The sequence below is a fragment of the Caretta caretta genome, chromosome 9, assembly GCF_965140235.1.
Source record: "Caretta caretta isolate rCarCar2 chromosome 9, rCarCar1.hap1, whole genome shotgun sequence".
NCBI classification, from domain to species: Eukaryota; Metazoa; Chordata; order Testudines; family Cheloniidae; genus Caretta; species Caretta caretta.
Window position 1 is genome coordinate 56,851,296 of NC_134214.1, and position 24,215 is coordinate 56,875,510.

The 24,215-nt window shown below is 45.5% G+C and overlaps 2 protein-coding genes across 4 annotated transcripts in view; one reads left to right on the forward strand and one right to left on the reverse strand.

Annotated features, from left to right (window-relative positions):
* Positions 1-1,137: 1,137 nt before the first annotated feature.
* CETN2 (centrin 2) lies at positions 1,138-9,243 on the reverse strand. 2 transcript variants are annotated; one of them, XM_048864175.2, is made up of 6 exons: positions 9,088-9,243; positions 7,486-7,644; positions 5,700-5,828; positions 4,804-4,941; positions 2,483-2,618; positions 1,138-1,354 (listed from the first exon to the last, which is right to left on the reverse strand). In XM_048864175.2, the coding sequence occupies exons 1-5, from the start codon at positions 9,088-9,090 to the stop codon at positions 2,529-2,531; spliced, it is 519 nt and encodes a 172-aa protein (XP_048720132.1). In that variant the 5' UTR covers positions 9,091-9,243; the 3' UTR covers positions 1,138-1,354; positions 2,483-2,528. The 2 variants fall into 2 exon arrangements, with proteins under 2 accessions (XP_048720132.1, XP_048720131.1); XM_048864174.2 differs by having other exon boundaries at positions 1,138-2,618.
* Positions 9,244-9,421: 178 nt separating this feature from the next.
* Positions 9,422-24,215, forward strand: part of NSDHL (NAD(P) dependent 3-beta-hydroxysteroid dehydrogenase NSDHL) — a 28,870-nt gene continuing 14,076 nt past the window's right edge. Inside the window, exons 1-5 of one of the 2 annotated variants that reach the window (XM_048864285.2) lie at positions 9,422-9,528; positions 11,343-11,393; positions 15,669-15,830; positions 16,698-16,844; positions 19,522-19,650. In XM_048864285.2, the coding sequence (XP_048720242.1) occupies positions 11,373-11,393; positions 15,669-15,830; positions 16,698-16,844; positions 19,522-19,650 (459 nt within the window). In that variant the 5' untranslated portion in view covers positions 9,422-9,528; positions 11,343-11,372. The remainder of the gene's footprint in view (positions 9,529-11,342; positions 11,394-15,668; positions 15,831-16,697; positions 16,845-19,521; positions 19,651-24,215) is intronic. The other variant, XM_048864286.2, reaches the window with a different exon arrangement.

The following is a 24,215-nucleotide window of genomic DNA, read 5'->3' on the forward strand; positions in this document are numbered from 1 at the left end:
TACCCTCACCCACCAATTAAATTGTTGCTTTAACCCTTTTATGTATGTGCTGCAGTTAGAGTGTACCCTGTCCACCCACCATTCTTTGGCGTGTACCACCAATTTATATAATGGACTAAAAGGACACACTGACGAGCTTTTGGTGCACCCGCTCCCACACGTTCGCCCATAAGGACGTATTTTCAGCTCCAGGCTGCAGCCAGCTTAAATCAGGATCCTTCCATCTTGGCATCCATATTACCTGTAGGGTTACATTCTGCAAAGCGGTTAAATTGTTATATTCCTTGTGTCCCAGGGGAGACTTCTTGCCCAGTCTGGTATGTACATAACTGCAAGCTTAAGGATTGTCCTCTGTGGAGGTACCATTATGATTACACATTGTAACACCACACCCCAACAGCAGAACCCCATAACCCAAACACCCCAGGAGGCCAGAGAATTATATTTTTGGGCCCTTTGTGATAAACCACCTGTCTAGATGACTGTTTCCTACTGTCATTCATTATGACATATTCTAAAGAATACCATGCAATATTTCCAGATACATTTAGTATTCTTCACTGGGTTAGGATTCCCCCCTCCAATTCATACACCACTTACTGACATTGCTTAATTCCCATGGGGGGTGGGGGTGGGGCTAGTAGTACAGTTTTTTACGGGGAAATCCTTAGAGTCCCCATCTGCCTCATTACCACCACTTGGGGGTGTAACAGTTCACGTGTTTCCTTCCGTTGCCACTTCACATCGCTGGATTTGGGTAGGGCTTACAATAGCAAGAATAGCAGCAATGATTGTTTTATTCCAAGTCAGGGTGGATTTTGTTTTTCCTTTGTGGGTCCACCTGTAAGATGCATGCAACAGAATTGATTTATTCCTATTTTTAACCCCCACTCTGTGTAGTCTCAACTCCATATAGTCCTTGAGAGGGTGACAGCCCTTCTCGAGGGTTGCACTCGCTCTCTGCGGTTAGGCCCTTTGGCCCTGCTGCCTCCTGGGACCACATCTCTGAGCCCTCAGCATGCCTTTCTCTCTCTCTCTGAGCCCCCCTCAGGGAGTCCACTCGTTCTGGACCCCCAGGACCTCCACACCCAGAGGGAATAATGAAACCCCAATCTCTAGCCTGCAGTGACTCTCAGCCAGGGTCAAACAGAAGGGTTTATTGTACATCTGAACACAACACAGGAAGTTCTCAGGACCCTTGGTCCTCAAAAGTCTTAGCACCATCCATCTGGGTCTATACCGCATCCAGATGCCTCAGGCTGCTCTTTATCCCCACTCCAGAAGCGATCTCCTTCCAGTTGACCACCCAGTATCACCTTCCAGAAAGCCCCTCCTCCATTGTTTGTCTTTATTCCTGGGCAAACAGATCACCTTTGTTACCAATGGCCAGAACCAGCTGGCTCCCAGGCTGGGGTGGGCCTCTGGGTCACTGGTTGCTAAGTTCCACAGTATCCAGGTCATTTTCTGGGGGCCAGGCTACTAGGCGAGATCATGCCTGGTCCTCTGCAACAACAAACACGCTCTCCCGCCACCTCGTTAAACATGCAGCACATACGGTATTCATGCAAAACACAAAGAAAATCCCCCACTTCGTCACACCTAAAATTGACCATTTAAATATTAAGAGTCTAATAAGAGGGGGTTGGACTAGATGACCTTCTGGGGTCCCTTCCAACCCTTATATTCTATGATTCTAAGAGAATTTGGCACATTTGCTTTAGGTTGTTTGCAAATTCAAGAAGGCAGCTGTGTCCATTTATATTCATGTTACTGTATGTTAATTTCTACAACCATGATGGCTAAAAAAAATAGTATTTCATTTCAAACAAAATTGTACAATTAGGAACCACTGAATGTTCCCCACAACACACAGTTTTTTAACAGTTGTAACTTCTCTTCTTCTCCCTCACCCACTATTAAGGACAGATTGCACAAAGAAGAACTTCTCTGATAGATAGCAGTACAATAAGCTGTAACAATCTGCTCACTTACATGTTTTTAACAGTATAATAAAAGAAGGAAAGGGTTTGTTCTTTGCATAAAACACAAGCTTGGTGTTCTTTGGACAGAATTAAAAAAATAAACAACACTGCTCCCTGTCAAATGCAGCATTTAATATCACTGTGCCCAAACCAAAACTCTGGATTCAAATGCACCGTGAACTGTGAGGCAGTTTGTATCAAAAATCTCTGGCTTCGAGTCCTCTCTTTTATCAACAATTCTGTAAGCATACACAATCTCTTTCCGGTGCTGTTCAGGCAGATAAGGCTCTGCAAATATGAACTGTATATCTGAAACAAACTGGGTGTGAAAAATCTACAAGAATAAATGTGTGAAGATTTTTCTCAGTGAAAACAGTTTCAGCTTAGCAGTGGAACATTTCACAAATGAAGTTTAAAGATCAGACACACAGAACACAATGACCCAACTTTTCCTTTGTCCCTGAGAAATGACAGAGGCTGGAGAAAACTGATGCACCTACCAAATATATTTCCAACTGTATAAAAAGAAAATCCACAACAAACATATCAGTAAAGGCTGGTCTTCTTCATGATCCTCAGGAATTCCTGCTCATTCACTTCCCCATCTCCATCTCGATCTGCTTCATCAATCATTTCCTGTATGATGTTAAGGATTCAGAGACCAAATTAGATGGGTCCATTAAGGTATATCAGGGAAGGGAGGGAAATGGAATGGAAAGGACACAGGATTTTATTACAGCACATTTCACATTCAATCTATTCAAAAGCAGTTGTTATGCTGCTATACACACTGTGTGGTACAGGAACTATCCTGGAAGAAAACAACAGATCCTGCTGTATTGTATCTTTGTAACTCCAGAGTACTGCAATTTCACTGAAGTCATTGGAGTTACTCGGGATGTACAAAAGGATAATGATAGGGGGAGGGATAGCTCAGCGGTTTGAGCATTGGCTTGCTAAACCCAGGTTGTGAGCTCAATCCTTGAGGGGCCATTTAGGGATCTGGGGCAAAAATTGGGGATTGGACTAGATGACCTCCTGAGGTTCCTTCCAACCCTGATATTCTATGATTCTAAGTAGGATCCACCCGGCCATATATGCTCAACGCAGTCTTGGCCTTTAGACCCTATTTCAGACACAGATTGTCATAAACTCTTTAACTTTATTTTTTGTAGTAGTGCACGTGGAAAGGACTTTGATTTAAGATGCTGAAGGATAGCACAACATTCACTTAAGTAACACATAACAGTGTCTGCACTGAGCAAGAATCCCCATTGTGGTGTGGATCTTTAACTTGCAATCTTTAGTCCCAGAGTACTGCCATTTGAGCCAGAATGACACCAGGAGAGTAAAGGAAACAGGAGGGAGTGGGAAAGAAAAGGGCAGTGGGAAATGGAGATAATTTAAGTAAAACTCAGCACTTTCTGTTGTTACAAATATAATTTACAAATTTACCTGCTTGCATCCAGGGCAAGAGTGGGTTTAAACAACCTTTCCATCCCATCCCTGATCCTGGTGCTTGTGGTGTGCCCCTTCCATGTAAGCCAGAGCAGCCACAGGATTGTGCTGGCTGAGAATAGCCCCCAAGGAGCCATAACACCAACCAGGGTTTGCAGGCACACAGCAACACTCTGGACACATTTCCTTGCCCTCCCATCTCCCTGCCTTGAAGACTGAGAGGGTTTTAACACAGATCCAGTTATTCCACCAAGGAATTTCCCCACACAAGGGAAATCCTCAAGTACTTGGTTAGGGCAGTCTTATGGACCTTTTGCACTACAACAGCAATGCAAAGGGGATATGTCAGGGACTGGGGATCCGGTCTATGGAGTGCGAAAGAACAAAAGATCTCTTGGGTCACCGATGTTGTTAGATGTTCGGCTGTGTGTATGTGTTTTTCCTGTGTGCTGTCCCAGCTTTGCGCAGACTTGGGCAAACTGCCCAATGACACAAGATCGGTTTAGGAACGAAGACACACAGCTAGGGTTATTGTAGATGAAGCACGGTAATAGCACCTGGCAGACTCTGAGGATACTAAAACATGTATGCCCAGGACAATGGATGCAGCTTAGTTAGTGGCAGGACTTTTCACTGCCCCCTAGGCTGGCCAAAGACACTTCCTCGGAGACTTTATTTTATACATTAATATAAACAAGTTACGTACTGCCCTTCTGACATGGTTAGTTAACACCCTCTGACGTAGCTGGTTACCACCCACCATCTTATACATTTTTATTCATTACACTGTTATTCTGACCTTATTTTTAGGAGGGGTCTATGTGTCCCTGTTATCTTTGGGGAATATTTATATACCATCCTTAATACTGAAATACTCTGATACCACTCTTCTAAAACGAGTTTGCTTAAGTACTTTGTGCCTAGCACGTCTTACAAATGTGTGTTTTTTTTCAATATTAGCCCTGTTCTTGCCAAATTCAGTAAATTTGCAAGCAGGCAAAGTCTAACGTTTGCTCACAGCCTAACTTTGCTTCAGCAAAGCTTGTCCACTACTTTAGCTCAGGCCTCATACCAGCCCTCTAAGACAAGGGCTTATATTTTAGGCTCTTTGTACTGCAATGTACACCCATCTCTTTAAAAAGAGCATATTCAAGGCCCCATGTACTGTGTGGCAAACTAAACCAGAACTCTGTTGTAAAACTTCTGGATTCTGTGGCACTCTAGTGTAGCAGACTGGTAATTCCGCAGCAGTTTCACCTAAGTTAAAAAATGAATGTTAATGAATTAAATCTGAAATGAAATAATACAATCAGTGACTACTATGTATACAACATACGTAGGCAAAATCATACAAGACACAAACCTGTAGCTCCTCATCTGTGAGATTTTCCCCAAGTTCCTTGGCCACACGTTTAAGGTTTTTGAAAGAGATTTTTCCAGTTTCATCATCATCAAACAGTTTGAAGGCTTTTAGAATCTCCTCTTTGGAATCTTTTTCAGCCTTAAAGAAGTAAGCAACATACCAGTTCATAGCCAAAAACTTTGTTAACTTGTAGTTAAATCTAAGAGTACATATCAGTAACTTAAGTGTAAAAGTTGTACTTATCAAAACAAATATTAGAAACACAGGAAACTAAACTAAGATTCAATATAAAAGAAACCCAATTATTAGAAATTATGCAAACAGTGAGTGAAAGCACTCAGCGAGCCTTAATTTTGCCAATGTAATGATGTTTTCTGAATGTCACTTTTATGTTCCTGTCATGTCTAGGACCAGATCTTTGCATGATTAAAGTTTTGCAGCATCAACACTGTCAAATATGTTATTTTGTTATCAATGAGTTTTTCTAAGAATTTTTAGGTACAGTACACAGATCATGGACGTAGATATCTTAAATTTGGAAAAACACTGTACTGGCATAGTGACTATCACTGTCATCCTCACAACTTACCAAAACTTAGCACAGCTTCTCTTCTTGGTGGCCAATGTTGTTTTTCCTCTTTGGTGTGGTTTTGATTATATTAATTTCTCTCCACTCCCTTCTTTGTAAGCAATCTTATCCAAGAGAAAGATCTTAAAGACACCACCAACTATGATGGGATGGTTCCTGTTTGCAACCATAAATTTTGCACATGTGGTTGCTAAGATTAGGTAGGGAAGTTTTGAGTCCTTTCAACTCCCACTGAAGTCAACAGGAATTGAAAGGCATTCAGCAACTTGCAAAATTGGTTTCATTGTGACTGTCCCAATTTACATACCATCTTCTGAGTCATCACCACCAGAAAGTCATGGAAGCTGATCTTTCCTGTTCCTTCCTTATCAATGTCTGATATCATTTTCTTGATCTCTTCTTTTTTGGGTTCAAACCCTAGTGCTCTCATGGCCACCTGCAAACAATGAAAAGAGATTAGCTCCTCAGTGGGCAATGGAAATACAAGTATGGAAGAAAAAAAGTTAAACTATGCCATGCTGTGGTTAAATTAGGTATTTTTTTCTCAAGGCAAACAGCAAGGTCAAAGAGCAGGTGATGGAAAAATGGTCTACTAATAACACTTAGCAACCTGGAGAGAGCTGAATGTCTTAACAGCAACCCTTGTATAAGGCTTGTATAAGGAGCTTTCTAGACATACTCTGGAGAATAATGCCTTCTCTAGTCAGTACTAGCAAGTAAGTGGAGTCAGTAAAGGGGGAAATTAATGGAAGAGAGAAGTTCTTGGTGCTCTGCAGACCCTCTTTCCCCTATAAGAAAAAAGCCCAACAGATGTAAGACTCATCATCCATGCTGCCTGAGAAATTGTACCCTCTGGTCCTGAGGTCTTTAACCTTATTCATCTGATCTTTCGCATTCCAAGTCATTTTCTGAGGTCTGGGTTTTCCCTCTTTCTGGTTACGACTCAGACACCCACTCAGAGGGTAAGTGTTCTAGTTAGGTGAAAGGTTTGGGAAAACAAATAGAACAGATCTAAAAGACCACCTTTTCTCCACGGAAAATCAAGGTACAGGAAAATGCAGAAAACGCTTGTATTCTACTGGTCAAAGGGTCACTACATTACTATTTGGACACTACATTCAGGATGAGGAAGCTCAGATATACTAGATATACAGAGTTCCTGGAGCCACTAGGGAGGTAACTGGAGGGCAAAGAAAGGTCACAGTCTTCAAGGAACGTGACCCCATGGGAGAAGATCCCATCATGCCTAGTACTGTACTGAACTCCAATCTACTGTGCTCAACTCAACCAGCACTTAAGCCCAGAGGGAGTTAGGGTCTATACCTTGACATAAACCTTCAGAAGAAGGTCTAAAACAGCTGGGATTCTGGTTCCTCTATAAATCTTCTTTAAAAAAGCTGAACAGTTGGTTTTGTCTATCATGTATATAGAAGTTACTTCTGCCCCTGCCACATTCCACTGACATAATGGAAATTTCTCTCTAAGGAGAGTAGAAAAAACACTTAGAATCCCCTCAGGAAAGAGTTTCCCCATCCCTCCTCACTCTGCTTTTCCATTCCCTAGTGAAGAGACAAATGGCAGACTTGAAGGTTGCCTTTCTGCATGGTCCTCTGAGCGAGGCAGGATTTAAACTGGAGAAGCAGAAGAGGGAGCTGTAGAAAGCAGGAAAATCCTAGACGGGGTTAATCATCATCCTCTCTAACAGAATGAGTGAGGTGGAGACACCAAATATCTGCTCTGTCACAAACAGTGACACAGAAATTAATGACACTGGCATGTCCTTTAACTATGGCTTTCGGAATGGTATGATCCTAAGATGGCTTTCATAATGACCTAAAACCTTGGACCTTCTGCCAACACCTCCAAAGCTCATGACATCCTGGAACTACATTTCAGAGTGTGATTTTGTCAATCCAGCTCCAAAGAGCCCCATGGGAGAAGGGGACAGCACAAAGAGCGACAGATAGCAGTTGTGTGGGGATACAGTGACTTTATGTTGTAAAGGGATCAACCCTCCTCTGCCCCAGCTTAGATTAGTTTAAGTCTCTATACATCTAGGTCCTTTTTTTCTTTAACATCGAGTTTAATCTTGCCTTTAGCTCCTTAACATCTATGTTCCCAGTGCCATCGGTATCAAACAGATCAAAAGCCTCTCGGATCTCCTGCTTCTGGTCTTCAGTTAGTTCAAGTTTAGGACCGGTCTTCTTCTTCTGGGCTACCGCCCCTAATGTAGATTTCTTGAAGCTGGAAGCCTTGAAATATTAATAGAAGATCAGAGACTAGAATTAGATTCCCAAAGCAGGCAGACAAGACTTTCAGCATCAGGGGAGAACAATCCAGAATGAAACCAGAAACTTCCGTTCTCAGCAACCCTTGTGATTTCCAGTGAAGCCAGAAAACAATAGACAATGTGGCCACACAAAAATCTAACAAGCTGCCCTTTTAAAGGACAGAGATATGGCTTGTGAAGACAGAAGGTTCCAGCCTGAAGGTGTAACTTGCAGGGGTGATAGGTCCCTGCATATTATGCTCCATCTATATTTGTATATAAGTGCATTGAAACTGAGACAGTGAGACTGAGGCTGGTAATTTTTGCAGGCTACATGCAGAGCTGTCCCTAGGGTATGGTGAATTGGGGCAGCCGCCCCAGGCCCCACGCTTTGGGGGGCCCCTGTGGTGGCCGCCCTGAATCGCCTTACCCTAGGGACAGCTCTGTGAGCATGTCGTGTGGGGGGTGCTAGGCCAGCCCAGAGGGGGAGTGGGGGGCCAGGCTGGCCCGGGGGGTTAGCGGGGGTGCCTGGCTCCAACAGCAGAGGTCAGGCCTGCACACACCATCGGGAAGTGGCAGCAGTAACCCCAGCCCCCCCTGCCAGCTCCCAGTGTCACTCGGGGGGAAGGGGTGGAAGCCAGAAAGAGGCAGAGCAGGGGAAGGAAGAGGTGGGGGGGGGGGCTTAAGGGAAAGGTTGGAGTGGGGGCAGGGGTGGTCCCAGGCCGCACACTCACCTAGGGACAGCCCTGGCTACATGGTTGGGATCAAGATGATACAGTGCACACCAGAATATCTTTGCAAGCCACACAGCCAGGACCAGCACCATGTAGCACACACTAGGGACTGTTGCCTATGTAGGCCATGCCACCTACATCAACTGGAGCAACTCATTGTGGCAGTATAGCCTAATGGATTAGCACTGACCTGGTCTCAGAAGACCTGGTTCTAATCCCAGCACTATTATTAGCCTGTAGGGTGACCATCAATAAGTAATGTCTCTGCTCTGTGCCTCAGTTTCCCCCATCTATAAAATGGGGATAATGCTACCGCCCTCCTTTGTAAAGTACTTTGAGATTGACTGATGACAAGTGCTCCAAAAGGGCTGGGTGGTGTTATTACGGCGGGGTGGGAGGAGGACCAGCACATGTGGGGGTCTGCACCCCCTTGGAAGCCCCCCTGCAGCACGGGCAAGGATGCAGCTAGGAACTCTGTACCTGCCACGCCAGCGCGGACCCAGCCCTTTGGACCTCAGGGCCCACTCCCGCAGAAGCTGTGTGGGGGCGGGGCTGCTAATTCCCTGTGACAGGCTTCGGGGCCTACTGCTTCAGCACCATCACTCCATCAAGTGGCCGGCCTAGCCCGCGCCCCTCCGTGTTGTGTCCCCCCGCCCCGTCCTCCAGACCGGACAGCTCTCGGACCCACTCACCATCCCTCAGGCCGGTGCTGCAGGAACAGCGCCTCGGGTCCGGACAGAAAAAAGGGGCGGGCACAGTATCAACGGCAACCTTCCCCATAGGCCAATAGTTCTACCTTGATGCCATAGCAACCATGTTTTTCATTATGCTTAGTGGGCGGATCCGGAAGAAGAGAGGGGTCTATTCCGCCTTCCGCCAAACCAGTGGCTGAAGAGGAGTATCCAGGAAACCAATCAGTGAGCGCGTTGGAGCTCGGCTGATTCTCGGCCGCGGGGCGGGGCGGGGCTGCGAGAAGAGGGGGAGGGCGGAGCTAACAGGAAATGCTGTCGCCGCTTGGAGCGGCTGAGGGGTGCACGTGTCCCTGGGCGGGGGGAAACTCGGTCTGGGGTGGGGCCGGTGACGGCAGTGGCGGTGTCGGGATCCTGCCTGCTTCTTTTCGGGGCTGGTGCCAGGTAGGGGTGGGGAAGGGCTGTGGCAGGAGGTTGGGGGCACGGGGGGGCTGGATTGGCGGGAACTGTGGGGAGAGGGCAGGGCTGGCGGGAGTGTGTCTGGATGCTCAGGGCCGTACGGGCCTGTGGGTGGGGAGCCCTGAAGCCTGGGGGTGGGGGGGACAGTGGGAGTCCCAGTATGGGTGTTGGGAGGGGTGGTATCCCCCTAGGCTTCGGCCCAGGGCAGGGACTCACCTCGGGGCTCTCTCCCATGTTGCCTTTGTGTGGCCAATTCTTGTGCTTTTATTAAAGCTCCAGCTGCTGGAACTGCTATACTGCATGAGAATCTGAGTTTTCATTTTTTTAAAGAAAGTGTCTAGCCCTCCGTGGTGAGGAAGCAAGTGCAATGTGAAGGCACAGAAATATTTTATTATGTAAAATAACTAGTGGATTTTAAGACAAACTAATTATTTTTCAGGGCCAGACTCTGTTTTTTGAAGACTGTGGACTAACAATACTACTCTTCCCTGCCAAAATCCCCCTGATAAAATCCTAACAGCCACTAACTTAACCTCAAATTTTTCCATAAGAGTCACCTTTGCTGTTATACTTACAAACCCCAGCCTGTTAATCATAGCTGGGATACTATTGGGATAGGGACAAGCTGTGATTCTTCCTCCCCAGTTTGAAAACAGTCAGGGTACATCCTATGTAACTAAGTAGGGCCAATTCCTCACCAGATTCATTTGCTTATGTTATAGTCTCATTCTTTTTGTCTTTAAATTGTAAGCAATTCAGGGTAGGGATTGTCTCTTTTCTCTGCACAGAGCACAGTGGGGCTCTAGTTCTAATTTGGGAGTTTGCCCTACCATCATTATTAGAAAATATTTTTGTATTATAGTGGTTCAATTCTGTCCTGGCTAAGGATAAATCATGTGGCAACTGGTTCCTCTGCCTCTGGATGTTGTGCAGATGAGCCTCAACAGATCTGCAGTAGATATTGATTGGCCCAGTGTGGCTTCCAGAGTGGTAGAACTGGTGGGGAGTTCTAGCCCGCAGCCCTGAAATGGTTATACAATAAACTCATACTTGGGAGGGGAGGCAAGATTGGGAACCAAAGAGGCTGGAGTGGCTACCATGGGTTGGGGGTCAGGCCAGAGAGAGGGACCTGCAGGGGCTGGAGTAGGCAGGGACTACTGGGAGCCTCCTTCCCAGACTAGAAACTCACTCCATTTCCTGGCTGAGTCTCAGTACTACCTCTCAATCCCCCACATTTTCAGGGAGCTTCTGCCCCACTCCCAGGCTGCTCTCTGGGAATTATATTGCACAGTCTGCTGATGTGTTTGCATTATAGTGTTCAATTCAGAGATGACATGGCAGTTTAAACTGTCTAAAATGAGAAGGATTTGCTGATTGAGGCATTTTCCCACAGATACACAATTATCTGAGATACATAACCTGTTTGGAGTTCTGTCATTGGCGGAGAATCTTTATACCAAATTGAATTTCAATAATTTATGTATTTTCTGGAGCTTAAAATAATAAGAGCTCAACTATGTTGGCGAGAAGTTTTATAAAAAATAGCCATTTTGTTTTTGTGGGACCTACACAAAAACAGTGTGTTCTCCCTATGAAGATGATGCCAGCGAGTAAAGTGTACAAGAATGATCCAAGTTACTCATCTGTTGTGGTAATGTTATATGGGAAAAATCTGTTTTTTCCAGTTTAAATGGCAGGTGTTTAAGTTCTTTGCACCACTCATTAATTGGTTAATTAAATGTGATATGTTAAAGTATTAACATCATTATTTATTTATTTATTTTATTTCTTTATTTTAGGAATTAGATTTACAGTGAATCCTCCAAGAAATGGCTACACAACTCAGACTAGTAAGTTTAAAGGAAATATTTTTCCAAGTTTGTTTTCTAAGCATCACTTATTTTTGTTGGAAGTTTATCCAGAAGAGGAAGAAAAATTGGTTATCTACCCTGTGATAAACACACAGCTAAGGGTAGCATAAAATCCCTCCTTTACCTGTAAAGGGTTAAGAAACTCAGGTAATTTGGTTGGCACCTGACCAAAGGGACCAATGAGAGGAGAAGATACTTTCAAAATCTGTGGGGGCAGGAGTTTGCTTTTGGTCTCTTTGTTGTTTGCTCGGGAGTCAGCGAGGAACCAGGACAGGGAAAATACATCTCCCTAAGCCATATCTGAACTAAGTATCTAATCTTACAGAAATAGTAAGTAATCACAAGAAAATGCATTAGATTATCTTTTGATTCAGCTTGTGAATTTTCCCTGTGCTAAGAGGAAGGTTTATCCCTGTTTTTGTAACCTTAAAGTTTTGCTTAGAGGGGAAACCCTCTGTGTTTTGAATCTGATTGCCCTGTGAGATTATTTTCCATTCTAATTTTTACAGAGGTGTTTCTTTTACTTTTCTTTTTAATAAAGTTCTGTTTTCTTTAAGAATCTGATTGGGGTTTTTAGTTTCCCTAAAAACCCAAGGTTGGTCTGTGCTCATCTTGTTTATTCTCAAGCCTCCCCAGGAAAGGGGGTGTGGGGCTTGGGGAGGATATTAGGGGGGAGATAGGGGTCCAAGTGGCCCTCCCTAAATGTTTATTTGAATCACTTGGTGGTGGCAGCTGAATCCAAAGTACAAGGGAGAATTTGTGCCTTGGGGAGTTTTTACCCTAAGCTGGTAAAAATAAGCTTAGGGGGTCTTTCTTGCGGGTCCCCACATCTGTACCCTAATGTTAGGATATAGATATTCAGGCCTGTCTGTAAAGGCCTATACTCTAAGAATTTAGATGTATTCTTATCACTTGGCTAGATAGAGGTATAGAAGAATCAAAATCACTGTCTGCCAGTGTAAGGTCCTTTTCTTACTGTGACAGTCTGAGGCTCTGTGCTTAGGCTACAGCCTTAGGCTAAGCAACAGAGGCAGCCATAAGCTGGGCGGCGAACGGTCACGTCCTCACATTCCAACCTAGTCACATTGAAATAAGGTGCTATTGGGCTGTTAGGCATTATCAGGACAGGATTGTATTCCTATCGCTGCCATAGAAAGGGAAGTGCCTAGAAGATGTAAAAGGAAACTTAGTTTGATAGCATCCTGTCTGGCAAGAACTCACTTATCAATAGCTGGGATGTGAAATCCTCACTTCTGTATTGTTTTGTCATTCTAGTTCCCACTTTGCACCTGTTGATCACTTTAGATAAGCTATTACCAGCAGGACAGTGGGGTGGGAGGAGGTATTGTTTCATGATTTCTGTGTGTATATAAAGTCTGCTGCAGTTTCCACGGTAAACATCTGATGAAGTGAGCTGTAGCTCACGAAAGCTCATGCTCAAATAAATTGGTTAGTCTCTAAGGTGCCACAAGTACTCCTTCACTTTGCTATTGTTTGTCTGTATAATCTCTGTCTGGTTCTGTGATCGTTCCTGTCTGCTGTATAATTAATTTTGCTGGGTGTAAACTAATTAAGGTGGTGGGATATAATTGGTTAAATAATCATGTTACAATATGTTAGGATTGGTTAGTTAAATTTCAGTAAAATGATTGGCTAAGATATAGCTAAGCAGAACTCAAGTTTTACTACATGGTCTGCAGTCTATCAGGAAGTGGGTGAGTGGGGGAAATTGGAATTATGTTTGGCTAAGGGCAGGAATGGGAACAGGGACACAGGTGTAAGGCTCTGTGGTGTCAGAGCTGGGAAGGGGGACACTAAGGAAGGAAACTGGAGTCATGCTTGCTGGAAGTTCACCCCAATAAACATCGAATTGTTTGCACCTTTGGACTTTGGGTATTGCTCTCTGTTCAAGCGAGAAGGACCAGAGAAGTAAGTGGGTGAAGGAATAAGCCCCATAACACCTAAAGTTCAGAGTGGGGAGGAAACCCTGACATAGCCAGTGAAGTCAGGGACTGTCGTCCAGGACACTGGAATACTCACTCCTGGTATTACTAGTGGGAACGGAACCTGGAGTTGTTGGGATCTATTTATAACATGATTGCTACTGATGCAGTTTTAAAAAGATTCAGGGATGTGTCTAACACACATTTAGGCTTCATCTACACTACAAAATCCACAGGTCTGGAGATTCAATTACAATAGGGCTGTACCTTGATACCGTGCAGATGGGTAGTCTGACTATTTTTTTGTTTTTTATTTTAAACCATGTCCCCGGAACTTGCTAGAGCCATTGTTATCCTGTCACTCTGATGTTTAGAGTGCTTGCAGGGAGTTAGAATGGGGAAAGAATAAAATCTAATTTAGTTCATGTAACTTTTTGGGCGTAGGTAAATTGTACTCGTCAAGTGTGAGCTCTGTTATTGCACAACAACTGTTTATTGTTTTCAGAGGAAATTCTGGCATATTTATCCTCCTGATTCTTTTTATATCATTATTTTTTTAAGCTTTCTTGTGATAAGGACAAGTGAAACTGAGAGATAAGAAAATAAGCGTGAATGAAATAAAATGTTGAGCATGCTTCACAGTGGCAGTTGTAATGCTGTGTTTTACTGGGCTATGGGTAAGATTAGTACACACGCAAGTTGGGACTTTCTAATCTATGCTATGGCATCAGATGGCTCCCTCGCTCCTCATAATTATGACATCTCTGCTTGCTGCAGTGCTTTACACAACCCGTTCAGAGACCCTTCAGAATAAGCACTGAACTTTGATATAACTGAACAAGTCCAGTAGACTTTTCTCATCTCCGTTCTGGAAAACTGGTACTCTGCAATGGGATCCATCGAAAGACACAGCACTTAGAACCCATTGAAGAGTCACTTGCCTTGGGCAGTTTCAATGGGATAATTTTCCCCTTGAACTCTGTAGAAGATTTGCTGAGGCGAGTTTTTGTGTAGTAACAATAGGAGCAAATCTATTTGCAAGCAGGACAGAGGGTTCGCTGTACGAAGCTCTTCTGCAAAACCTCAGTTGCTCGCTCTGTGCTGGTGTTGAGCCCATAGGTCACTGGTCTTATTTCAGGCAGGTGAGTACCCAGACCAGAGTGCCTGATACTGACTCTGACCAATATCTCCATAGAAAAAAAGGCTAAGGATTAATTAAAAGGATAAGCTGTATCTGCTTGGCTGCCTTCCTGGTTTTGGAACCATTAGTCCTGCTCCAAGCTTTGTGAGAGAGCTAGTTTCACCAGCTCCTCTCCATCACTGAGGATGAAACTCTATTGGAATAAACTGTAGCAAGCTAAGTTTGTAGGCGGGTTAGAGCTATATATGAAGGAAACATCTGGAGACGAGGAGCTACTGACAGCCAGAGTGGCCTTTGTTCTCATTGATTTTAAGAGACACTTGGGGCAAATAGATCTACAACTGCACCTATCATCCATGCTTTGGTTTGTAGAGACATACATACATTTCATACTGTGCAGGCAGTGTATAGAAGTAGAGAAGAATTTTGCAATCTGAGTGCTCTAGAGATTGAGATTTTGTAAATGAGTGAGCAAGTGGAATATATAAAGAGTGGGGCTCATTGGCAGAATGGACGAGGGGGTAGACAGCTGGCATGTTGCAAAGCCCAAGAATCCCAGCTCCAGTTTACAGGAAGCTGAACGGACTTTTCTAATATTGGGAAACTAATGTATTTGTTTTATATCTGAGCCAAATTTGTGGCATTACATGGGTTGTGAATCAGTACATAAAGTCAAATAGGATTGTGTAGAACTTAGTTCATCATATTTTTAGGGGTGGCTAAGTTCTTGTTTCCCGTGTCTGTCTCTTGAGCAGTTTCAGCCTGCTTGATACAAGAACTGGGAAATTAAACAAAATAAATGAGTCTAATGAATTTTTGCACTATAATCAACCTCCTAGGAAGGTAAATATAGTCAGGATAAACCTAATCAATGAGAGAGAATGAGACAGGATCTTCTTACAAAGGACATAAGCTGTGCATGTCTACTACACTCTATCCACTGAAGTGGATCTTGGTGAGTCGCTTAATACCTGGATTCAGATTCCTCTGATCAGCCTAATTTACTGACTTGTCTAACTGCAGCAGTGGAAAATTTGAATTCTGGACTTCAGCCAAGTGAATGAGATCATCACTCCTATAATCCTATAAAGTTCAAGCCTGGGTTTAATGAAAGACTTCACAAGTGTGTCTGCTTGTTATGATACTTCTCTCCCCTTCTTGCCTCTGCAGGCCAGTAAGAAATGCACCGTGATAGGTGGCTCAGGATTCTTAGGCCAACACATGGTGGAGAGGCTGCTGGAGAAAGGCTATACAGTCAATGTGTTTGATATTCAAAAGGGGTTTGAGAATGATAAGGTGCAGTTTTTCCTGGGAGATCTCTGCAGTAAAAAGGTATAGTATGAACAGAGCTGACAAATATAACACTGTGTTAGGTAACAAAAGTGAAATATATAAACTGAGCTTAGGATCTTGTAGAGGCACGTTCCCCAAGGTAATTGACTCAGTTTTTGTGTGAGACATGTAATGTGTTCCTTGAAAGGTGGGAAGGTCAACACTACAGCAGTATTTCGTGGAATGGTTGCAGTAAGACCTTGTGAAAGGATGGTCAACTGTATCCCCTCTCTGCTAGTGCTGTCCTTCACTTCTCTTTCACCAGTGGCTCAAAATGATCCCTAAAGGAACACTCTTCTTGAACTCTTTGGAACAGTCCTTGGGTGTTTTAGCTTGTATCTGTACAAGGACAGGGCTTATACCTGCCTTCCAATGTGGAGACATGCATCACAATGTGTCTTGGAAATAACTTGCTGCATGTGTCTTTGAGAGGACTTCTCCACAGGCATGATGTACTCCTGAGGGATGCACCATAAAGCTGGGCAGTAATGTTGGGATATGGGGGTTAAATCCTTGGAAGGGGTTCTATGCTGAGTTTTTAACTCCTATCTGAGGCATCCTTGGCCTTCTGCCTGCACCTGACTAGCTGGGCGTGGCTAGTCTCCAAGCCTTGGGAAGCTTCTGGATTTTTTTCCTGGGGGGTGAGGGGGAAGGGAAACAAATGGAGCTTCCTGCCTAGCAGAAAGAGGTCTGGAGATACAAGAGCTGGTCCTGTATCTCGACTCTTCAGCTTCATGAAGATGATGTGGCTGTTATGTTTCACAAAACAAAATGTGGGTATGTGTGTGTTCATATAACCTACACAGTTTTCAAATGGAAAGCACTCCTGGTGTTTTCACTGGTGCCTTGCCTCATCTGTCCCCCTAGGACCTGTTTCCAGCTCTACAAGGTGTGACAGTGGCTTTTCACTGTGCTTCACCAGCACCTTCCAGTGACAACAGGGATCTGTTTTACAAGGTGAATTTTATGGGGACCAAAACAGTCATTGAAGCCTGCAAAGAAGCTGGGGTTCAGGTAAGAATAGAACAGCATATGGGAGGGGCATGAGATGCTGAAGTCCTGATATAAGGCTATCGAGTAATAGCAGCGTTAAAGAAATGTGAACTTAATGACTCCAGTAGTAACTGTAAGACAACTGCATCATTTTCCCCTTGGTCTTTCCAACATCACATGAGCTTTTTATTTCAATTTCTGCCTATTGAAATCCTCGAGCACTGGATGAATGAGAAACTTTATTTTTTGGTGGAAGGAAGGTTGCTTGTGAAATACAGCCACTGTACAGTTTCTGGGCGGAAATACAGAATTACTAAAACAATACACAGAATTAAATGATGCATGTCAAGTATGGACTCCTGCCCCACAATTGCTTTCTTTCTGTAATAGGCTGCTGGGAGGAAAATAGGCCATGCGTTGTTTACCTTCAGGCTTCAGATTGGGATTCGTCAGAACAGGGAGTACATTTCAGTCTAGAACTTGTTAGGCAAAAAGTAATGTCTCTTTTAAATTGTAAAAAATTAAAAAGTCACATTTCAGAGGGTAATTTGATGATATTTCTGATCATCTGTATATCTTTGACTTCCCATTTCAAATCTGCTGGGCTATATCATATTCCAACAAATGCAGCATAAAAATCTTTTTAAAGATACTTTAACGACTAGCAAATACCAATGTGTGCTTTTTTAAGAGGTATTAAGAGTTGAAATGTGCCAGGAAAACAGGCTAAGTGGGCATTCAAGTTCTCCTTGGAAACTATTTTTCTCTCTTGATTGACAGCACTGGAAATTTTCTGAAGTGTCCACTTCACCTGTTTCTGAAACATTTTGTTACTTCAGTAGGATTATAAAATCCTTAGAGTAGGGTATATTATGAGAAGTTTGTTGTCAGGCAGTTTGCAGTGGCTCATGACCATGAGTTTCTACCTCAGGGCAGACTGTCAGAACCAGGGGAGATACCGCAAACTGGTGGTCTATTCTATAATTAGATTTCACCAAGCCAGTAACAAATGTGAACTCCTGAATCACTGTAACAGTTTTAGCATAGAGTCAGGCAGTCCTTTTACTCTCCAGTCTATCTTGCCACCCAGACAAACTGGACTTAGTGATAAATGGTTATGTATACCAAAAGTCATACCATATTCACATTGCTTCCAATCCCAAGAGACCAGTTACTTACCCCAAATCAATTGGTACCCTAGATTTTACACCAAAGACAATGCTTGTAGCTAATCTTGTAATAAGCTATCTAAAGGTTTATTAACTGGGGGGGGGGGGGGAGTTAGTTACAGCTTAAAGCAAGCAAATGTATACACACAAATGACTTACCATCTAAATTCTAAGAGCGACAGAGTTGTAGTGTCTTTCAGAGCAGACCAGGAGGCAGCCTCTGGGAATCTCTAGCTTCAGTTTGGTAGCTCTGGCCCTGTGAGAGTTCAAACTGCAAAAAGAGAAAATCTTCCTGTGACTTTGTTTGTTTTATTAGAATTTCCCAGGTGCAATAGGGCCATTAACCAGTCCGTAGTATTGTGATGTTCCTTGATGGCCCATCTGTTTTTGATAGTCCTTTGGGATGACTGGGTTCACAAGTTCAGAGTAAATATTTTCAAAGTTATAAAACAAAACTCATGCATTTTCTTAGTATGGAATACCAACATTACAAGTGAGATTAATGCATGCAAAATTTTACGAGCATTTCTTAGAGGCTAAACATTAAATACATTCTTATAAGATAATACCTGTTTCGAGCAAAACGAACAAACAGGTGAACTGGTCTGGTCTCCAGCTATGAGTTTGTCAGTTCTTAGCTAATGCCTGCAGCATGGGCAAGAGCTGGCATCTGGTTTGCCAGCATCACATATGTATAATGAGACGTTTATGTATATTTTGTTTGCTTTTTCTCTGTGTATTTAAAAATTAATAAACAGTTCATAGAAATAAATACATTCCTTGGAATAGGGACTTCCTCTGATTTTTTCAGCAATGTGCTATCTAATGGAGCTCAATTAAGAAAATGGAGTTTTTATAACCTGTAATTTTCAGATCACTTTCAATTAAAGCATCTCTAAAAGAAACTGCTGCATTCTCTGTAGAACTAGCCAAGAAGAAGCTAATCTTGTTCCTTCACATTGACTTTCCCTTCCATGCAGCCTTTGTAAACAATATATCTTTTGGCTTATCCTCTAATACATTGGTTCCCAAACTTTAACAGCCCGCAAACCCCTTTCACTAAATCGTGAAATCTCATGAAGCCCCTCCTAAAAATGAATATTTCCAGGGATTTAAGTTTAAATTTCCTCCACACTCTGTGGGTCTCCTGCTGCTGGACCCTGTTGACCACCCTGGTCAACTGAGCTCAGGCTGCAGGTCCCGCTGACCTCTAGGGCTTGGGCTGCTAGCCCCAACTGCCCAGCCCCTTCTCCCTGGGGCTCGGGCTGCCAACCCCGCTTGGAGTGCTGGGTTTCAGGCTGCTGGCTCCCCTGCTCATGGGGCAGGGCTCAGGCTGTCAGCCCCAACTGCCCTGTCCCACTCTTGGGCTGTCTGCCCTGCAACCGGGTCCCACCTGGTGCCTCCAATGCCTGGGGTCCTCGGGTTGCCATTAGTGAAATTTTTCTGGCGAACCTTCTGTAACGTTCTGCGAACCCCAGTTTGGGAACCACTGCTCTAATACATTACTTTTCTTCCATAACCATTGTCAGAAACTGGTGTTAACCAGCAGTGCCAGTGTAGTCTTTGAGGGCACAGACATCAAGAATGGAACAGAAGACCTCCCTTATGCAAAGAAGCCCATTGACTACTACACAGAGACCAAGATCCTACAGGAGAAGGTATACAGCACCGTGCTGCTAATGCTATCACTCTCTGGGCTTAAACCAGCATTTCTTCTTTGAGTGATGGTCCCTATGTGGATTCCAAATGTGGGTGCTCATGCACGCCATATGCTGGAGCCGAAACTGTTCATAGTAGTGTCAGTTGACCTGCATGACCCATGCTGAGGCTTTAAGAGGTTGCGTGGGTCAACACCGCTCCAGTTCCCTCTTACCGCTGCATCGCCAGAGTTGGAATCTCTGTTCCTCGGTGCTCTTAGCTTAATAAGAGACAGCTTCTGTCCATTGTACATAGTTTTTTCTCCTTAGTTAGTTTTTCGTAGTGTACTTATTTGTTTATCATTAGTTGGTTAGCTTTTTCCCCTAGACGTCTCCCCTCTGGGGACTTTTTGCCTGGCAAGCTGGGTTCAAATACTGTGCTTCATGCCTGCAATCCTTTTCTGTGAGTGACGAGCACCAACATTGCTTTGGCGAGGCTCATATTGCTGCCCACAGCTCTATTTGTCGATCATTTCTGTCGCGAATCTGCAAGGCCAGAGAACGTCACCGCCACAAAAACCTCATGGAATAGGCAATGCAACACAACCATGTGTGCTTCCGGGATCCACAGATCTGCTGGAACGGGGTTCAACACTGGCAGTGAACACCTCTCCAGAGCCATCCCGCCCAGCACCAGCTGCATAAAAAGCACACTCATGGGCATAAAGATAGCTCCCTGATGGCGACTGCCTCCAAGCACAGTGTTGTCTCCCTGAGCCATGCCAGGTCGGGTGAGAAGTTGCTCGCCAACTCAGACACTCCAGTTCCAAAGAAGTCCCACTCTGAGCACGAGTCTAAGCCCTGCCGCCGGCCATGGTGTCTGGCCCACCACTGTCGCATCAGGCTCTGTTCAGTCTGCTGGGTCTATGCAGATATACCTACCCAGTACCATGCATGCCAGGACACTTGTCTCCCATTACCCCAAACTTATGCTGCTGTTCGCAGTCTCCCTGCCCTGTCCCGGGACCTCTGTCACTATCTGCCTACCATTCCCCCTGGACGAGCTGCTCCTTCTCCAACCTTCTGTTCCGCTCTTCTACACTGGGCCCCTCTGCAGAGGAGCCTCTGTTGCTCCTGGTCTGTCCTCTCACACCAACGGTGCCAGCAGTTCTGACGGCTCTGCCCCTACCAGACCTGTCTTCTGAATCTAAGTGGTCTTCCAAACTGAACACTGCATTCTCGCCTGCACGGTCCTACAGCCCGGACCTTCGGTGCCATCCATACCCTCCCGCATACACCCCACTGGCCGATCCATAGTACCATTATGCCCGAGCACTACCGCCGCCTGGCGACTCATATGCTGGGCCATGTGAAAGCCCTACCATGACTGTGGCATGCCACCTCACTTGTGACACTGTCCATCCCCAATGCACGTGGCCCCTTCCTCCATCTTTGAGGACCCACAGGCTGTCCGTGTTCCGGCGGCACTGGTGTTACTGACTGTGACCTCATCAACCGCAGTCCATACGGGCGCTTCCTAGTCTCCAGATGATGCCATCATCCCTCCTACACTCTCACCTCCTGCAGACCTAGTGTCGTACTGGGACTTATTTTGATGTCCAGGACCTGCAGGATCAATTCTTGGATATCCTACGATCCCCTGGACCCTTGCATATTTCCCTCCCGATTCACAACGCACTCTTACAACTGTTTAGCACATCCTGGCCTCCTGTGCCCCAACACCGAAGCGGGTGGAATGCTGCTATTGCATTCCCTCTAAGAGCATGGACTTTCCTTTCACCCACCCACTCCCTAATTTTCCAGTGGTCCAACCTGCGACTGAGCGTGCCCGTTATCAACACCTGCTGTCCACATCCCTGATTGGGCTGCCAAGAAGCTGTACCTCATGGGCTGCAAGGTCTACTCCTCTGCTGGTCTTCAATTCTGCATCATCAGCTACCAGGCCATCTTGGCCAAGTATGACTTCCTGTCACAGTCCACGCTTACAGACTTCCAGGCCTTCCTTCCCCCAGAGAAGCAACAAAGACTTCTGATGCCAACTGGATGAAGGCAAGTTGGTGGCCAAGGTTGCTGTCCAGGCTGTGGTTGATGCTGCCAATACTGCCACCAAAGCCACCGTCCTGCTCGCTAGCATCCAGGGTCATCCCTCCCTGGGATTCCTGGCTTCACTCCAGTGGCTTCCTGAAAGAGGTCCAAACCATCCTTGAGGACCTCCCCTTTGACAACCATAAGTTGTTCAGCTACAAAGTGGATGAGTCCCTACACTTCTGTGCCACTCTCCAGTCCCTGGACCTTTATCCCCCCCACCGCTGCCCATTATCAACAACATTCCTCCTTCCATCCCTGCCCTCAGACCACGTACCAGCCTTACCACCAGCCCTATTCTTAGCTCCCACAGCTTCATCTGTCTCCAGCATTCCTCAAAGCAGCCTTTTTGACTCCTTCCCTGAGATCCATGAACCTTCCCACCACCTTCCTGCCACTACAAAGGTGATTTTTGGGGGGTCAAGATTACCAGCGACTGCTGGGTGCTGGACATTGTTCATTGGGGGTACCTGATTGAGTTTCTCTGCTTCCTGCCCATCCCGGAGCACCCTGCCACATTGTTGCACTCTCCCCTTCTCCAGAAGGAAGCATATGCCCTCCTTCTCACCTCCTACAGAAGGAAGCATAAGTCCTCCAACTCAAGCACTGTCGGGGCTTCTATTCCCCTTATTTCTTCTTTTCGAAGAAGGGCGGTGACTTTGGTCCTACTTTGGACCTCAGCCTTCTGAACAGATTTATCTGCAACTTCCGTTTCCTCATGACTCACCCTCCCCCTCATTATTTCCTCCTCTTCTCACCCACCCCCCCCGTGGAGCTTGGTTCACAGTATGAAGGCATCCTTTTATTTATATTTCCATATCGACGTCCACCCTGCTCATCGTAAGTTCCTCCGCTTCACAGTCAAACGTTCTCACGATCAGTTCCAGGCCCTACCCTTTGGGATTGCTAATGCCCCCCACGTCTTCACAAAGGTCTTTGCCCTCATGTGAGCTCATATTCACTGCCTGGGCCATTCTGTGTTCCCATGCCTAAACAATTGGCTCTTCATGGCATCATCCCAAGCCCATCTCACCACTATTCAAACCTTGCATGCCCTCCTCGGCGCTCGAGGGGTTTGCATCAATGAGGAAAAGTCTATCTTCACCCCTTCCTGTTCCCTCACCTTTATAGGTGCTCATCTGGACGCTGTTGTGGCCTGCACGTACCTTCCCTCAGAATGCTTCACCACTCTCACCACCCTCCTGCCGCCACCAGTGTACCCACATCTGTCTTGCCTCTCCCTTCTGGGTCATATGGCGGCCTGCACCTCCATTACCCCATACACCAGTCTCCATTTGTGCTGCCTCCAACTGTGGCTCCGGTTCTTCTACAACCTGCACTTCGACCACCTCAACAAATGGGTCTTCATTCCCCCACCAGTTCTTGCCTCTCTCACCTGGTGGCACAATCCAGCTACAGTTTTGGCTGGTGTTCCATTTGCACCTCCCAAACCACACCTTAATCTCACGACAGATGCTTCGCTTGTTGGCTGAGGTGCTCATCTAGACGACCAAGTGGCTCAGGGTCTCAGGTCACCCAGGGAGGCGCGGATGCATCTCAGCATCCTAGAACTGCAAGCCATTTGCCTTGCCTGCCGGCCTTCCTACCTCTCTTTGGATCCTGCTATGTACATCTGCTGTTGGACAACATGGCTGCTGTGGTTTATGTCAACAAGCAGGGTGGAGCCCGATTTCCCCCTCTCTCTACCAAGGCCATCCTCCTGTAGAACTGGTGCCTCCAGCACGACGACATGTTGCAGGCAGTACATCTTCCCGGCACCAGCAACTCCATGATAGACCTGCCCAGCTGCTCCTTCCGTGCCAATCACAAGTGGGAACTTTACAACTCTGCTCTCTGGTCCCTTTTCTGCCTGTGGGGCATGCTGATTTGGGACCTTTTTGCCATGCCAGAAAACCACAAACTTCCCCTCTTTTTTGCTCCAGAGGCACTCTTGGCCCAGGCTCCTAGGGCAAGGCCCTCCTCGCTTCCTGGACCCACAGCCTATGCTATGCATTCCTGCCTATTTCCCTACTTCCCCAAGTCCTCCGCAAAGTACGGCGAAATTGTGCAACTCTTCTCTTCAGAGTTCCCTCCTCACCTCGCCGGTATTGGTACATGGCTCTCCTCCACCTATCTGTTCACCCTCAGATACGTTTTCCGGACATCCCGAATCTCCTCACACAACATGGCTGACTGTACCATCCCGACCTGGGTCCTTTCCACTTCACGGCCTGGTATTTGTTGAGGCTTATGTGTAGACAACACATGTTCCTCTCCTGTTCGTGGCATCCTTTCCCAGAGTCGCCACCCATCTACTAGGGCATGTTACCAAGCTAGCCAAAAGGTGCCGTTTTTTGTTGCCTGGGCACAGCACCGTTGGCTCCCCTTGGACTATTTCCGTTCCTGCCATTCTGGACTATCTCCTCCACCTCCATCAGTCGGGCCTTGCCCACTCTTCTGTCTGTATCCACCTGGAGGTG